The sequence below is a fragment of the Heterodontus francisci genome, chromosome 10 (genome assembly GCF_036365525.1).
Source record: "Heterodontus francisci isolate sHetFra1 chromosome 10, sHetFra1.hap1, whole genome shotgun sequence".
Lineage (NCBI taxonomy): Eukaryota > Metazoa > Chordata > Chondrichthyes > Heterodontiformes > Heterodontidae > Heterodontus > Heterodontus francisci.
Window position 1 is genome coordinate 12790306 of NC_090380.1, and position 18829 is coordinate 12809134.

At 42.5% G+C, this 18829-nt stretch overlaps 1 protein-coding gene and 1 non-coding gene across 2 annotated transcripts in view; both read right to left on the reverse strand.

Moving 5' to 3' along the window:
* The window catches only part of pcid2 (PCI domain containing 2), a 63513-nt gene that overhangs the window by 14962 nt on the left and 29722 nt on the right, over nucleotides 1–18829 (reverse strand). The window contains exons 6-8 of the mRNA XM_068040117.1: nucleotides 15266–15305; nucleotides 11405–11459; nucleotides 3738–3841 (exon numbers count right to left, since the gene is read on the reverse strand). Coding sequence (XP_067896218.1) covers nucleotides 3738–3841; nucleotides 11405–11459; nucleotides 15266–15305 — 199 coding nt within the window. The remainder of the gene's footprint in view (nucleotides 1–3737; nucleotides 3842–11404; nucleotides 11460–15265; nucleotides 15306–18829) is intronic.
* On the reverse strand, nucleotides 1339–1465 carry LOC137374766 (U6atac minor spliceosomal RNA). The gene has a single exon (XR_010975903.1). It is a non-coding gene; the product is annotated as a U6atac minor spliceosomal RNA (small nuclear RNA).

Genomic DNA, 18829 nt, shown 5'->3' on the forward strand with positions numbered 1-18829 from the left:
TAAAGTCAGAAAATTACCAAATTCCTTTTACATTTCAATGTACTATGAAAAGAGCTCCCTGACCAAAGTTGCCTCTCACTGTCAGGGTGAAGATATCACTTCTTCACTCTGTGTTATGTTCTGGGTGGAACATTACGGTCAGCTCCTGCTCTATAGAATTTTACATATAAATAAATTGAGAAAAATGTATTTGAGCATACACAGTGGCAATTAATTTCTTTAATGAGTTTAAATTATATGAAGCATAAACTGGACGAGATTCTCAGTCTACTCAAAATGGACGAAATTAAAAAGTGTACTTCATTGTTTAGACCTTGGAAAAGTACAAATGCCAACAAAATGCATTTATCTCCAGTGAGTCGTTCAGAGGATCTGGCTTGGAATTTTCTTAATCATTAAAAAGTTCACAAGTGGAAGATTATATGAATAAGAAATCCTCTCCCAAGGAAGTGTGACACAGCAAATTTACTAAAACTGAGCTGACAAACTAAAAGGTGGCAGAAATCTCAGGCAGCATATTGGGGTCTGGTTGCAATGTTAGGGCAGAACTACAACCATGAGAGGGGGCATCAGGGAGAGGGGCATATTTTACCTGCTCCAAGATGCATGGCATTGTGGACAAGAAGAAATCTCAGCTGTAGGTATGCCTTGGAGACCAAGCACAGATGACTCAAAGGTAAGCAAAACAAATAAGCAATAGTTAGTGCACACTTACACAAAACCTCTAATATTTTGGAGTGGAGCGGGTGAGAAACCATTAAGCCAGCTTAACTTGCAGATAGCATTTTGTAGGGAAACGTCTGTCCACCAATCATTTTGTACCCAGTAAGAAATACCAATTAGAAGTTGAAAAATACAGTCCCTTAAAAAACAAAGATGACAATCGAAAGCAGGGGTTCCAAACTGCAATCTACAGACCTCATACAGCCCTTGAACTCAGCCCACAAAGGTCAGGCAACTTATTTTTATTTGCACTTATATTTCTTGTTTGCCTTTTCTAAATTTTGTGGATCTGGATTTTTATGAAACTGCTTCACCATGGCCAGGAACCTGGGTGGGCATCCAAGTTTTTCAAGGATTTTTCCAAAGTCCATCTCTGCTCACAGTGTCAAATGAGATCTACGAAAGTGACATGCAGGCCTTTGTTTTGTTCACAACACTTTTCTTGTAATTGTCTGAGTGCAAATACCATGTCTGTGGTTCCTCTGTTTGCTCTGAAACCACACTGGCTCTCTGGGAGGTTTTCTTCTGCAATGGTAGGCACAAGGCTGTTCAGAAGTATTCTAACCAGGATCTTCCCAGCAATAGAAAGGAGGGTGATCCCACAGTAGTTGGAGCAGTCTGACATGGTTAGAAGCCACTAAGTAGACGGCAATGCCGTAACCATTTGTGTGTTGTCAGGCCACTAGAGCCCCTTCCATCCTCATTAAGGGGAGTGCTAACCTTCTCTCCTTTCAGGCAACACGGGCAATCAGTACAGACAAGTCAAGCACAACAGCAACATCTCAAGTCCCTTCCGAATCTCCAATGCTGTGAAGCAGGAATGTGTGGTGGCCCCGGCCCTTCAACTTTTTCAGCATGATGCTGCAGCAGGCAACAGAAGACCTTAAAGGAGGGAGTTTACGTTCGCTTCCGGACTGAGGGAAGCCTTTTCAACCTCAGGCCTCTTCAGGCTCGCACAAAGACACAAGAAAAACGCATCCGTGAACTTCCTTTTGCCGATTACTGTGCTGTCCTGGCCCAGTCAGTCAGACCTGCAACGTATAACAACACATTTGTCCGAGTCGGCACAACTCTTCGGACTCAAAATCAGTTTAAAGACAAATGAAGTCCTGCATCAGTCTACACCCCAAGAAGAATATAGACCACCAAGCATCGTCATCGACTCCCTGAGGAAGTCCCTCTCTGTGTGCCACATCGACCGTTAGCAATGGGAAGCGCAGGCCATTGATAGTGATGCCTGGAGATAAAAGATCAGGAGGGATACAGACACCTTTGAGACGGAGCAAAGAACCAGCATGAAAGAGAAAAAGAGGAGAAGTATAGATGCAATTGCTCCCAGCAGCGACTACACCTTCGCTTGTACCCGCTGTGGGAGAATCTGCCGGTCACAGATAAGCCTGACTAGCCACCAGCGGGCCTGCAACTGACGAGTACAACCTTCCCAAAATCTTAAATAAAAGCAAAATACTTCAGATGCTGGAAATCTGAAATAAAAACAAGAAATGCTGGAAATACTCAGCAGGTCTGGCAGCAACTGTGGAGAGAGAAGCAGAGTTAACGTTTCAGGTCAGTGACCTTTCATCAGAAGAAAAGAGTTCTTTGTGCTGACACTCCATGGTACACACCTGTCCTTTGTACATCAACTGATGCTCCATGCTACACACCTATCCTTTGTCCATGACCATGGTAGGACCAAGGTGGAAAGAGTGCACTGTCTTTTCTATTTCCACTTCTCCACAGGTCACAATATATATTTAAATGTTTATCCAGTTTCTGATGTGGTCAATCATAAACTCTGCTCTTTATCCCAGAATAAAAATACGCCCACCAGGTTTCTTTAATAAACAACAAAATTATCAGTTTATTATAAAACAAGACTTAACCAGTAATGAAGCAAAGCATTAACACACAGATTGAAATTTAAAAGTTCCCTTTTTACCTTAGCCCCATACACATACACAGGTTAACCGAAAAATAGAGTTTTTCTGTTTGGAGCTCTGTCACAAAAAAAAAAGACAAAAAAGGTATACTTTGGCCAAATACTTGCTAATTCTTGAAGAAAAAAAAGAAATATGGAAAGATGTCAGTTGTCCCTTTTTGGTTTGGCGTGCCAAATACACATAGACAGCTGTCACTGGGATCTTTCTAGAGCAGTTCTTTTCAGGCGATGTTGAGGATCAGTTTGGCAGGATTTCCTGGAGAAATGTGACAACAGGGGTGTCTCTATTTATTACACTTGATTCTCAGGAAGTTCTCAAAGAGATGGAAGAGGGTGCTGATAGTGACTGCTCTCTTGACTGGTTTTCTCCAACTGTCTTCAAAACAGTTCACACCCCAATACTGACCAAAGTGAAACCAAAAGCAAAATCTCAACAGTCAAGCCTCCTGACCCCTATAAATCTTGACCTGTCACTTCTCGGTAAACATCCTCTGCAGGTCAAAAAGTGCCTGCTTGGTATTTATCTGAAGACAGGTAACTTCCAGTAAATGTTTTCAAACAAGACCTCTTAGTGTCCTTTCAATGAACCCAAAGAAAAAGACATCCATGGAATCCTTTTCAGTTTTCCCAAATAAAACAATGTCCATATTATAAAATACACAAGTCCTCAAAAAAAAACTTTAAAAATGGAAGCACTTTCGTATCAACCTCCAAAACTCCACGTGACGTACCTATCCTCTAGATGTGGTCCCTGAAACTCCAGGGTACACACTTACGTGGCCCATGTGGACAGTCCATTTGGGAACTGCTGGTATGAAGATTTAAATTAGTAAAAGATAATGCTCTAAGAGCATGAGGTGTGGCTGTGAAACAGATGGAAGAGAATAGTCCTCTCCTGTTACGTAGATTAGATAAATATGCACCATTGCTTGTTTGCTGCCACTTGCGATTTAAAAATTTGGCTAATTAGAAAATTCTTTATCACAGAAGATCACAGGAGGTAGTTTTTAAATCATAGGCTAATGTAGCACTGTACTTAACATAATTGAACAAGGTAAGTTATTAAAACACTTACTTGTCACTGGCACAGACCCGGAAACAACTCATCAGTAATTCAGCAGCTTTCTCCAGCATATCTCCCATTTTGCCCTTTCCTTTCTTTCCTTGCTGTTGGTCAGCCTGGTCAGAAAACAGGGAGGAGGAAGAAAATGAGGGGGGAAAATGACATTTTAACAGCTTCTGATGATATACTTCTGGTTATCATTGCATTTGTACTAAATCTGTGGCCTCCAGTGCAAATTTATACCACCTTTTCATTGGATACTTTTAAGTGATGCAAGCGAACTCTTGTGCACATGATCTGATTTCACACAACTAATACAGGCCTTTATTAGCCAAGATGGATTGTATTTACTGTATTTAGGACTGTATGTCAATGACTTTAATAACGCAACTCAAACCTTAACACAATGGGCTAAACAGAAAACTTATAAATGCTAGAAACAGATCCATGAGCAGGATCAATCTGAAGGAGCAGATGAAATAGGTTTTAATTTATACGAATATTGAATAAACTGTTGCCTTTCACATGGGAAAATCAGTCAGCACCAGACCTGCTCCCCATCACCCTCTCCGGTTTGGCTGACCTCGTTTGGCAACTTGTAACATCAAGGCGATGGTCGCTCATGTTAGTAAATAGAATATTTTCCATCTCACCTGGCTTTGCCATCAGAGAATCACTTGCAATGGCTTCTCTTCCTGATCCTGCACTGTTACCTCTGCTGTCCCCCAAAGAACTATCCTTGGCCCTCTCCTGTTTCTCATCTACATGCTGCTCTACATCATCCAAAAGCACAGCGTTAGTTTTGCCATGTATGCTGATGACAGTCAGCTCTAACTCACCACCACCTCTCTTGGCTCCTCCACTGTTGCTAAATTATCAGACTGCTTATCTGACATCCAGAACTGGATGAGCAGAATTTTCCTTCAGTTAAATATTGGGAAGACTGAAGCCACTGTTTTCGGTTCCCGCTACAAACTCCGTTCCCTAGCTACTGACTCCAACCCTCTCCCTGGCAACAGTCTGACATTAAGCCAGTCTGTCACAACCTTGGTGTCACACTTAACCTCGTGATAACCTTCGAACCTCATATTCGTGCCATCACTGAGACCGCCTATTTCCACCTCCGTAACATCATCCAACTTCAGCCTGCTGTTGAAACCCTCATTCATACCTTTGTTACATCCAGACTTGACTATTCCAGTGCACTCCTTGCTGGCCTCCACATTCTACTCACCATAAACTTTAGGTCATCCAAAACTCTGCTGCTCGTATCTCAACTCACATCAAGACCCTTTCCCCCATCACCCCTGTGCTCGCTGACCTATATTGGCTCCTGGTCAATTAACATCTTGATTTTAAAATTCTCATCGTTGTTTTCAAATCCCTATCTCCGTAATCTCTTCTAGCCCCACAACCCTCCAAGATATCCATGCTCCTCTAATTCTGGCCTCTTATGCAGCCCCAATTTTAATCACTCCACCATTGGTGACCGTGCTTTCAGTTGCCTAGGCTCCAAACTCCGGAATACCCTCCCTACCCACCTCACTTTCCTCCTTTAATACATTCCTTAAAACCTACCTGTTTGACCAAGCTTTTGGTCATCTACCCTAATAACTCCTTTTGTAGCTCGGTATCATACTTTGTTTTATAATGCTCCTGTGAAGCTCCTTGTGAATTTATATGTAAAGACACTACATAAATACAAGTTGTTGCTGACCAGGCATATCTGGAGCTTCAAATTGGTTAGGTGCAGTTTGAGCTCCCTTTAGTCCTGAAACAATATATCTCAATTGAAGCCTAAAAGCATCCCCCCCTCAAAGCACCATTTTGACCATTTTCTGTTTCTCATACTGACCATCTGATGGTCTCTCAGTGAAATTTCCAATATAGTAATATGGTAAGGATGGTTTTATGATACTGTATCTACTCAACTGTGACCTTCTAGATTATGACCATGACTTCAAAACCAACACTTGATAATTGAGATGTTAGAGATGTCAATCATCTGCTAATTCCAGTTCCCGAGTGAGACATCCCTTTTACCTTCTATCAAGATGGCCCTCTTTGCTTCGAGAGTTAAACAATCTGCACGTCATAGAAAAGGCAAGCTTTGCTCTGGGGAAATCAGGTGCTGAGCATACAAATTAAAATGCGATGACACTGCACCATTGTCTCCTGCTCTGGAGTTATATAAAGCCCTAGGACTCAGCAGCTTATTTAACCTGAATGTGAAGGGAAACTAACCAACCACTTAACACTGCCCCATGGAACAGAGAGGAACAGGGTGTGTGGAGTGTGCAAGTTATTCAGAGAATGAACACTACCTTTCTGATTCATTCCACATCTTCCAAATACTGTGGGAAGATGCCAAAGTACAACTTTAGCAAGGACTTATTCCTGCACAGGAGTCAGAATACCAGCTTCAGACCAATCTGCTCGGTGCTGCAGTTAGATTTTCTAAATAGTGCTTAAATTTGTCAGAATTGCTCCATGTGGCAGCCTTGTAATTTCAACTGAATTCAATTGAAGCAATTATGGATGTGGGTTGGGAGGCAGTGGCGTAGTGGTAATGTCAATGCAGTAGTAATCCAGAGGCCTAGGCTAATGCTTTGGGGACATGGGTTCGAATCCCACCATGGCAGATTTGAATTCAATTAATAAATCTGGAATTAAAAGCTAATTTAATGGTGATCATGAAACCATTGTCGATTGTTGTAAAAACCCATCTGGTTCACTAATGTCCTTTAGAGAAGGAAATCTGCCATCCTTACCTGGTCTGGCCTACATGTGACTCCAGACCCACAGCAATGTGGTCGACTCCTAAATGCCCTAGCAAGCCACTCAGTTGTATCAAACTGCTATGAAGTCTAACAGCACTGTAGACCTACACCTCAAGGAGTGTTTGTGGTGCTGGGTTGGCCAAGATGTTATTCGAACTCACCTGGTCACTTGAAACAAACATGGGATCTAAGAGCTCAGATGAGGACTTGGTATAATATCTCATGCAAAAGATGGCATCTCCAACACTCTTTCATCTTGGACTGGGACATGAACCTGCAGTCTTTTAACTTGCTCTCACTGAGACAAGACTGGTAATGTAGTGCTGTTGTTTAAACAAACTGGATTGTTAAAATGAGTTTCATTGAAAAATCGGTTAAAAGTATGACCCTTTAGTTTATTAATAGTAGTCACTAATTTCAGCTTCTCTGGAGTTATTAATTGGATACAATCACCAGCTGATGTGGATAGCATGTTTATTGTTTAAAACTTGGTGCAGAATCCAGTTGTCATGGTCCATGGTAAGAAGCAACGACATAGGTAGAACTAAGAATGAGGTTCTGAGGAGGGAGTTTGATTTTGTCTTCTAAATTAATAAGTAGAACCTCAAGGGTATTAATCTCTAGATTACTATCTGAGCCACCTGCAAATTGGCATAAGAATAAATAGTGCAAAGAATAGTTTAAAAAATAAAATTAAAGGCTTGTTATCTGAATGCGTGAAGCAGTCATAAAAAGCTAGATGAATTAAAAGCACAAATAGAGATAAATGGTTTTGATCTAATCGCTATTACAGAGACATGATTACAAGGTGACCAGTGTTGGAAAATAAATGTTCCAGGGTACACGATGTTTTGAAAAGGCAGGCAGAATGGAATTGAAGGAGTAGCCCTAATAGTAAAGGATGACATAAGGACAGTGTTAAGATCAGATCTTGGCTCAGAAGATTAGGAATCAGAATCAATATGAGTGGGGATTATGAATCACAAGGGTCAGCAAATGCTGGTATAAGTAGTTTGTAGGCTTCCTAACAGTAATTATACGTTGGACAAAGCATTAAGCAAGAAATAATTTGAGCTTGTAACAAAGGCAATGTAATAATCATGGGGGATTTTAATCAAATTTGGCAAAGGTAGTCTGGAAGATGAGTTTGTAGAATCCTTCCACAATAGTTTCCTGGAAAAATATATTGTGGAGCTAACTAGGTATAAAGGTATTTTAGATTGGGGCGGCACAGTGGCGCAGTGGTTAGCACCGCAGCCTCACAGCTCCAGGGACCCGGGTTCGATTCCGGGTACTGCCTGTGTGGAGTTTGCAAGTTCCCCCTGTGTCTGCGTGGGTTTTCTCCGGGTGCTCCGGTTTCCTCCCACAAGCCAAAAGACTTGCAGGTTGATAGGTAAATTGGCCATTATAAATTGTCACTAGTATAGGTAGGTGGTAGGGAAATATAGGGACAGGTGGGGATGTTTGGTAGGAATATGGGATTAGTGTAGGATTAGTATAAAATGGGTGGTTGATGTTCGGCACAGACTCGGTGGGCCGAAGGGCCTGTTTCAGTGCTGTATCTCTAATGTGGTAATGTGTAATGTGACTGCAGTGGTTCAAGAAGGCAGATCATCACCACTTTCTCAAGGGCAATTACGGAAAAACATGCTCCTGGTCACTTCCATGGATACACTCCACTACCAACTTGGCTGCCCTTTGTTTGGAAGTTTGGAGCACAGGGATCAAGCAGCTGCTGAGACCCTCTCAACTGGATAGGAGGCACGCAGTATTAAAGGGAATGTGGCAGCATGAATAAGAAGCTGGTTAAAGGACACAAATCACATAGTCGTGGTTAATGGATGTTTATCGCACTGGAAGGATGTAAACAGTGATGTCCCCCAAGGTCATTGTTGGGACTATTGTTCTTGTTAATACAGTCCCCACGATTGATACCGCCCATGGTTACTGCAACCAACCAGGCAACTAATGTTAGCCATTTACCAATCCTATAGATGTCAATGACAAAGGCACTGCTAAGATTACATTAAACGTTCTGTCTATCCAGCAGACTCAGCTGCCTGCAGCTTCTTAAGGTGTGATTACTTCAGTTACATTATTTTCAGGCTATAGCTAACACGGTCTGCGGCAGCAAACATAGCTGGAAAAACCGCGAGCATCAGCATCAACCAGAAAAATAGGCAAAAGATGAGACAGCACAGCCTAGTGCAGCACCTGGGTCTGCCCAAATCACCGTCTCTCAGAGACAGCATGACTAGCTGGGCACCAAATGGCTGTTCAGAAAATGGCACCAAAGTTCTAATCCAGACACAATGACATTTTCAAAGAAGTGTGGATTCAATAAAGAACTCTTATACATGCTGGTATTTTTTGATAACTGGTGATTTGAAAGCATTTTGAAATTCAATGTTTGAGAAGCACTACTTATATTACTGTTCACCTCACAGCGGGCAAACCGTGTTAACTCCAACATGCCTGACATAAGTGGTAGCAACTGCATATCGAAATGATCTGGACTTGGGTATATGGGACACAAAATGTGCAACCAACAGAAAAATAGGAAAATAGTTAACTGTGAAGAGTTAAGTGAATTCAGGAGGGAAGACAGGTCAGTGGATTGTGCAGAAAGGAGGCTGATAATATTTAATGCATAAAGTGTGGAATACACTTTGGGAGGATGAGCAAAGAGAAAATGTACATTAAAGGCTAAAACTCTAAAAGGGATAGAGGAATAGAGATTAATGGCTTCAAATATCAAAAGGAAGGACAAATTGATAAAGCTGGGGGAAATGGCATACAGGATCCTGGGTTTTATAAATACAAGCATAGAGCACAAAAGCAGACAGGTCATGGTAAACCTGTGCAAATCACTTCTTAGGCTGCAGATAGAATAGTGCATCAAATTTTGAGCACTTTATTTGAAGAAGCGATTCACCAGGATGAGACTAGAATCGGGAGGAGAGACTGGAGGAACTGAAGTTCGTTTCAGATAAACAGATCATGTTATGAAAGATCTGATTAAAGTGTGAAGGGTTTTTGGAGAGTTAGTCTCACTGCTCTTAGTTCCAACCTGCCCCTGTGTCAGGTAGACTGCTCCATTTGTCATCTCTTCTTAACCGAATCTCTTGCAGATGGACGCCCCTTGTTGTTAAGAATGGGGTTGAGGCAGGAAACTCTGCTACAGTACGCTGTTCTATGACTATGAGAGATCCAGGATAGAGCTTCAGCTTACCATTTCTCATCTTTTTGGTTCTGGTGAAAGGGTATGAAACCAAAATGTTGACTATAATCCCTGAAGCATTATCAATTATTTTCCCCCATACTCCCCAAGGATCTATCCTTGTCCCCTTCCTTTTCCTCATCTACATGCTGTCCCTTGGTGATATCACCTGAAGACATGGGGTCACGTACTCTGATGACACCCAGCTGTAACTCACCACCACCTCTGCAATCCCTCCATCGCCTCCGCTGTCAGACTGTTTGTTCGACATCCAAATCTGGATGAACTGCAATTTCTCTCAGTTAAATACTGTGAAGATCAATGATTTGTGTGAACTACAACAAAAATAATGAACTGAAGTAGAACTTTTCTCCGTCCTGACTGGGATGAAAACTTCCTATTGGTGACTGTCTCGGTTGACAATACTGCCACCATAACTGGGTCCAATAGGTGGTCTGATTTGAACACCCTTTGGGAACTTGTAGGTTTACTTGTGAAAGAAGAGTGGGAGTCTCTGAGCACAAATATTACATTAAAGTAAGGGGATGCTGAAATGTGTTACATTTAGGATGCCCGGCTGTGGTTGAGCCAAGTCGTAATGGGAGCAGCTGGCCATATGAAGCCAGGCTCGCTGCCAGATGATTTCTTGGACTACGGTTGTGAGGCAAATGTTCTCCTTCTCACATGACAGACCTACTGAGCCAAGCTGCTGGAGTGGGTGGTCTGACCAGGCCTGCCACAGTTGTAGCAGTCCCAGAAGCTACATTCTGCTGATGCACAAAATTGTCCCTTGTCTGTCCATTGATGGCCTGCGTTACATTACCAAAGACACAGTTTTTCTACTTCTCATTTTTAATTCATTCCCAGGACGTGTGCATCACTGGCAAGGCCAGCATTCATTGCCTATCCCTCTTTGCCCTGAGAAGACGGTGGTGGGCCTTCTTGAACTGGTGTAGTTATTGGGATTTGATACAACTAAGTCTTGCTATGCCACTCAGAGGGCAGTTAAGAGTCAATCACGTTGGTGTGGGACTGGAGTCACGTACAGGACAGACCAGGTAAGGACAGCAGGTTTCCTTTCATAGAGGACACCGTACTGGTCACATCGACTGATATCCCAGATTTTAATTCCCAGACATTTTAAACTAAAATAAATTTTCAAACTGCCATGGTGGAATCTGAGCTCACATTGTCTGGATTATTACTCCAGTAACATAACTAACAGTGTCCCTAATTTTATTCTTGTATGCTAGTGTAATTTTTCTTTTGGACACCATCACCCAGTGCCAATACCATGGGCTTGGGAGAGACCTGAAAAGAAAGGCTGGACAGGTCAAATTAATTCACTATATGTTTGATAACTGTCTAATCCAACTGTCTAAGCCTGCAGAGAGACCGGGACGTCATCCTAAAATCGATAACAAGGTGTTCAATGCAATTAACTGAGAAGTGCTGCAGGTCCTAAGGATTTATACGAGGCAGAAATAGGTGATCAAATACAGGGTTGTCTGTCAGTAATGTCACAATGACATTTTCACATATACTGAGTGTGTGCGTTTCCCAGAACCTATGAAATTCCTGTGCCATGTGAAGGATGCAGAATGAAGGATGCATTGTAGTTCAAGTTCTAGCAAAGGAATTTGCATTTAATAGAGTCTCATAAACAGTGCAATACTCACATTATTTGCAAAGATTCGCAGGTCCAGAGCTACCACATACATAATCGGTAAAGCCCTAAGTAACAAAACACACATATATCAAAATTTTTAAAAACGCACCACATTTAAAAATCAATCTATGTTTCTACCCTCTCTCAGCTGCTCAGAGTTTCCAAGCTCCTAGATCTTTGCCACTTTACAGAGTTCTGAAAAGTTTATTGGCAGTCAGGAAAACTTTAAAACAAACCAACATTTCTCCTGCTGTACATAGTTACAATGAGATTGTATATGGTGTGCTATTTAGGATGATTGGTTGGCATCCTTCTAGCTATGAAAGACGAAGGACACACAGCAAATAATCCATTTAGGTGGGGTCCCTTTTCTTGGTGCACTTTGGCTGATGGCTGTGAAGGTCAATCCTTGAAAGGTAGGTTCTGCTACAAGTGCTACACGTGAAGCTGTTGTTGTTTTTAACATTGGCGTCTGTGGCCAAGCTGCTGAAGCAACTGGTTGTCATGGTAGTGCACACCAGTCCACAGTCTGTGTTGCCATTTCCCTCTTTTTCCAGCTAGTGACTCCCAGGTGCGATAGTTGACACTTAGGGCCTTATTTTTTTTTTATTTATTTAGAGATACAGCACTGAAACAGGCCCTTCGGCCCACCGAGTCTGTGCCGACCATCAACCACCCATTTATGCTAATCCTACTCTAATTCCATATTCCTACCACATCCCCACCTGTCCCGATAATTCCCTACCACTTACCTATACTAGGGGCAATTTATAATGGCCAATTTACCTATCAACCTGCAAGTCTTTGGCATGTGGGAGGAAACCGGACCACACGGAGGAAACCCACGCAGACACAGGGAGAACTTGCAAACTCCACACAGGCAGTACCCAGAATTGAACCCGGGTCCCTGGAGCTGTGAGGCTGCGGTGCTAACCACTGCGCCACTGTGCTGCCTTCATGTCACACAGACTGTAACCAACAGATTTAGCATCACAGAAAATTTACAGCGTTATCAGCATCAAGGCTACAATCCAGTACAGCACAGAGAGAACATGACTTGTCAAAAGTCTGCAGATATCCATTTCTAATAGCTGTGCCAAATTGGTTGTTTGTTTGCAGAAGTTGTTATTTTAACTTTACAGCAATTCAGACAGCTGTGCCCAGGGTCATTGTTCAGGACTGGGGGAGTATTCTGTGCTGAAGGCTGAATTCTGGATTCCATTTCTGCAAACACAGAAATCACATTCTGTATTTCAGGCGGGTTTCATAGACCCTGATACAGCCGGGGGACTGCTAATTGAACAACGGCTGGAGTGCAGCTTGTATCTTGCACCACATCACTGTAACCCCTTCAGCTTTTCCCTCCCACAATAGATTCTTAAAAGTTAGCGTGCCATTTCCAAATTGGTAACAAAACAGACCAGTTGTAGCACAGTTCAAGAAAGAAAAAAAAATTTGTGCTTTTGTATAGAGTATATCACCTCAAGACATCCCAAGGCAGTTCCCAGCCAATGAAGTACTTTTGAACTGTGATAAATTGTAATGTAGGGAAACACAACAGCACACAGCATGATCCCACAAACAGCAATGAGATAATGAACAGATAATTTACTTTGGTAAAGTTGATCGAGCGATAAATATTTACCAGGACACCAGAGTTAACTTGCTTGCTCTTCTTGCAAATAGCACTATGGAATCTCTTATGTACACCTGAGACAGCAGACATTGGTTCAATGTTTAAACTTGGTTTAACGTCTCATCCGAAAAGCAGCATACCACAGTACGTTACTGAACTACCAGCCTGGATTATGTGTTCAAGTCTCTGGAGTGGGACTTAAACCCATAATACATTGTCAAAAATTTTATTTGTCACCTTGCTGGCTTTCTCTCTATTCTCTACTTTCTTCCATTGCGCCACCTTTCCCTTGGATGAACCATTCATAATTTGCACTTTTGTCTATCCATTGTCGCTTTAAATTACATCATCTAGTAACCTCCTGCTTCTCCTTTAAACAGATTACTCAGCCCATTAGACTGGAATACCTTTCTAGTTTATCTCTCATTCTTCTAAAAGGCTCATTTATCTTTCAGTTTTTAGATCTTAAGTTGGTTTGGTGTGAATCATTGAGACCCATTAAAATGGCACATGTGGAAACATTAGTCCTGATTAAGTTGGGTTTGTGTACCTGGACAGGTCCAGCCTCACTATCTGTAATAAACAGTTGAGAGAAAACTACCAATTTGTTTTCTTTCGAGTTCTGAACTCAAAATGCGGGATACAAATTTCAGGAATGCATTGTTTTATAAGAGCAAAGAATGAGTTTCTTCTAAAGCCACACAGAATTAAACATGTGAATGAACTTGCATTCATATAGAGCATTTCAAATCCTCAGAAAGTCCCAAAGCATATCACAGCCAATGAAGGACTTTTGAAGTATAGTCGCTACTCTTTTGCAGGGAAATATGGCCAACGTGTGTACAGCAAGGCCCCACAAACAGCAATAAGATATACGACCAGATAATGGGGTGGATTTTAAAGGCCCTCCGCCATCAGGAACGGTGGCGGGGCAATGAAGATCGGTGTGGCGGAGGCCCGCCACCGACCCTGCCAGGCCCCGTGCCAATTTCGGCAGCAGCAGCGAGGCCTCGTGGCAGCTGCTCCGTCACTCGGCAACAGGACCCCCATTTCAATATGCAAACTAATTTACATACCTGATTTAATGAGGGGCCTGTCGCCTCCTCAATCGCCGCATCGATTTTCATTCAGGCAGCTGACAATGCTGCGCCTTCGAATGCCCGTTCGGGGAAACGCGGCGTGGGGAGGGGGGTGGGAAGCAGGATTTTTTTCTCTGTGCGGGGTGACAACGATGTGGATTGGTCGGGGGTATGGGGGGGCGGGGGGGTGATGGGACGGGGTTAAGGGCAAAGTTGCAGAACTTTGGGGGAGTGGGGGGGGGGGGCCGGTGGGGAAGGTCAAATTCTCAATAGTCAAATTTTGGGGGGGAAAGAGCATGAATATTTGGAAATGCCTTTGGGAGGTGGGAAAATGCATGTAAAGGTCATTTAATTCTGTTTTGAGAAAATTTAATTTACCTGGCCCTTTAAATTTTAAATGTCCATTGAAGGCTGCAAGCCCTTTAAAAATGGCACCAGCGCCTTGGCACCGGATGCCATTGCCAGCTCACCCGCTCCCCTCCATGTCATCGCGGGGGGGCGGGCGCCGCGGCCATGCAAATGAGCCGCTGCATTTGAGATGCAGCGTCTTTGTGACACAGTGCCTGTGCGGATGGGCCGCATTTTTTTTTTTACGACCTCGCCTAATTCAGCAGCAGACTCTTAAAATGCAGCCCAATATGTTTTAGTGATTTTTTTTGGATCTTTGGAGGAACTAAAGTTTACAGAGGGTGTGAGGCTGCCTAGTAAGTATTAGACTGGTCAGGTCAGCAAACACAAACATGCAGCATGACCAAGTACCAATGAAAGGATATCAACGAATATTACAGCAAAGTTAAATGATGCTGGTTGGGGAATAAATGGAAGCCATGACAACAGGAGAACGCCCTACATTTTTTCTGAAAGACAGCACCTGTGACAATGCAGCACTCCCTGAGTGCTGCACTGAGATGTTAGCCTAAATTATATGCTCAAGTCCCTGGAGTGGGACTTGAACCCATAGCCTCCGTATTCACAGGTGAGTACAAGCCCACTGGGCCAAGGATAACACCTGATATACCACTTGGGCTAAGCAGTAAAGAAATTGCTCATCCTTGTAAATGTGGGTAGTAAAAAACTGTCATTAAAAAAAAAAATTCGACATCATAATATAAGAATATATTTTGAAAAGGCATTCAAATTAACAGTTGAGACTTACCAGTTCTCCTCTTTATGAGCTTGGAAGGCCCTTAAGAATGATGTTTTCCAATGAAGGAAAATATTTATATTTTGTTTCATAACTTCAATAATCAGAGAACTAAAGTTCAGATCAACAAATCTAACAAAACAAATTGTATTTACACAATGCTTTTAACCTAGTGAAACATCGCAAGGCACTTCACAGGAGTGCTCTCAAATAAAATCTGACGCGGAGCCACATAAGGAGATAATAGGATAAATGACCAAACATTTAGTCAGTGGTTTTTATGAGCATCTTAAATGAAAAAAGCAAGGTAGAGGCAGAGAGAGGGAGGGAATTTAAGAACTTAGAGCCTAGACAATGAATGCACAGCCAGAAATGGTGGAGCAATTAAAATTGGGGATGCTCAAGAGGCCAGAATTGGAGAAGTGCAAATATCTCGGAGGGTTGTGTGGCTGGAAGAAGTTACAAAGATAAGGGACGCCATGGAAAGATTTGAAAACAAGGATGAGAATGTTAAAAATCAAAGCTTGGAATCTGGGCAGCAGATCTTTGGAGGAACTGAAGGTTATAGAGGGTGAGAGGCCATCCAGGAAAGTATTGGACTAGTCAGGTCAGCAAACCCAAACTACATGCAGCATGACCAAGTACCAATGAAAGAATATCAATGAATATTACAGCAAAGTAGGTACTGGTGAATTAATAAATTAATGAAGCAGCAGGGATTCCTTAATCAACAAATCAATGAATTAATACAACATGCAGCACCAGCAAATTAATGAATTATAGGAGCAGTGGGCACACCAACAAATAACAAAAGGCATCGGGGAATTCACACCTTCTTCCTACCACTGCCATTGCTTCCTGCCCTCATGGCAACTAACTGCCTACTGCTGGTCTCACCAGCTGTTTACTTTTCAAAGTACGATGAGTCATCATGTATTTACCAACAGTAAAGCTAATTTAAAAATACTGCACCTCTTTCAGTTAAGGGGCTTTTTATTTGCTATAGCATCTAAAACAATGAACATGCTGTCATTAATTAATATAATGAGGTTACATGCTCGTAAAGATTCTTCCTCTTTAAAAATTCAGTATGTGGCTAAATCACTGAACCACTCAGAAAGAAGGGATTACAAATATTCAGAGGAAGTAATGGTGGGGAGAGGGCAAGGGTCATTGTGGAGGCAGGTGTCGCAAGGGAAGGGATCACAGTGGGATCAGAAGCCCAATGGAGTAGGCTCAACGGCAGCCAGTACACCACGACGGAAAGCAAAAAGTGGGATAGGCTGACCTGAAATTGGGCAGTCAGCAACAATACAACCAGGTGGGAATCAGGCAAGCACAGTCTGAAACTTGGTGGTGGTGGGGGGTGGGGAGAACAGAAATGATGGTATGGGAAGTCAGCAAGAGGGCAATGGAGTTCCTACCCAGTAAACTGGATTTTAAATATTTCAAATATATTTTTATCTGATAGATTGGTGAAACAAAGTACTAAAGAAGCTGAGGACAGAGCACCATTAATAATATTGGCTAACATGGGGACAAGGAGGGGAAGTTGGGTAGTCAGCAGTTTAGTGGGAATAGGGTCAAGGGAGCAGGAGGGGGGCCTCATGGACAAAGGGAGCTCAGAGAGGGCATGAGGGGAGATAGAAGAGACACTAGAGAAAGATGGGAGTTCACGGTTAGGATAGAGGGGAACTTTAGATGAAATTTGGTCTAGTGGAAGGGAGGAACGCAACAGAAGCAGCTGATTGTCACTAATATCGAGACCATCCAAAGAAGTCTATGAGCTCCTTACACTTATTGTTGGAGATGAGGGTGGAGGAAACAGGGAAAGGGGTTTAAGAAGACTGTTTGCAGTAGAGAAAAGAAGCTGGGGCTTATCTTTGCATTCCAGGATGATCCTAGAAAAGTAAGCAGTTTTAGCAAACAAGACCAAGACAATGCTTTATGTGGTCCAGCCAGTGGATGGTTAAACCAGTTGTTCACCATATCCTTCAAAGTCCCTCGGACTTTAGGGAGTAGAGATGAGGGAGAGCCTTACCGGGGAAACAGTCAGGGTGAGAGAGAGTAATGGCTTTATTGGGGCCTACAGCACAAAGGTGGAGGTGAGGGTGCAGTTGAGTAAATCAGTAGCTGCAGAAATATTGTGGTGAACGGAGGGATAAAGGATAGACAGTTGGAATTTTGAAAGTACAGTTGTAAGTGAATTGGGGGATAGTTTTTTCCCAGGGGCTGATCCAGAAGGGTTTGGGTGTGGAAGAGGGTTGTGGGTGAAGAATGATACAAGGAACTGATCAGAGATGGCCTTATCTGTGATTGATAGGATGGGACTAATAAGATCACATGAGATGGCAAGGTTAAGGGAGTGTCTGTGAATGTGTGTTGGGGAGTTTGGATGGAGGGAGAGATTTAGGGAGGATAAGAGGGCAGTGAACTCAGAGGAGAGCATGATGAGTTGAGATGCAAGTTGAAATCACTGAGGATGAGAAGTTGCTTGGTACAGGGGCTGAGGGAGGAAATTACATTGCAGCATATCCACTAGGAAGGTGGTATAATTAGTGTGACAAGTTTACATAGGTTATTTCCATTATAAATGTGGATATAGGAACTTATAATGGAAAAAGTTGACAAAGTACATGCAGTACAAGACTATTATATTCATGTATAACAGAACTGCAAATATATCTCTAATATATACACACACTGATTTTGTACTGTCAACATTTCCAAATTATTTAATTATTGCTTATTAATTAATTGTGCAGCATTGTGAACAATCCCAGATCATTACACACCAGAAATAGAGGCGTTTAATCACATGCTTCCAGTCCTATGAAGGCTGCTGTTTTAGGGGAATTATGCACTATTACAATAGTTTGTACAGCATTTGTATCTAACAGTCAATATACAAAAACACCCCAAAATGCTTCACAGAGGCATAATCAGAAATAAATTGGATTCCAGAACAAAGATGATATTGGTCCAGATTTTCCACTGTAAAGGGCGGCAAAACTGTCAGCATTCATTTATTTATTTAGAGATACAGCACTGAAACAGGCCCTTCGGCCTACCGAGTCTGTGCCGGCCAACAACCACCCATTTATACTAATCCTACATTAATCCCATATTCCCTACCACATCCCCACCATTCTCCTACCACATACCTACACTAGGGGCAATTTCCAATGGCCAATTTACCTATCAACCTGCAAGTCTTTGGCTGTGGGAGGAAACCGGAGCACCCGGCGGAAACCCACACGGTCACAGGGAGAACTTGCAAACTCCGCACAGGCAGTACCCAGAACTGAACCCGGATCGCTGGAGCTGTGAGGCTGCAGTGCTAAACACTGCACCGCCCAACATTATCTGTAAAACTGACAGCAACTTCTGATATCTGCACATGCACATATAAACACAGAAATCGAGAAGTTGCTGTCAGTTTGATTCCTTGCTCCTCCACGGGTTGTGTTGTTTAAGTCCCCACAGACAACAATCTTTAGAAATCACTGAACTGACGAGAACTTCAGCTTTTACGTTATAATACTGCTGTGAAACCCCACCTCCCCCCCAAAAAAA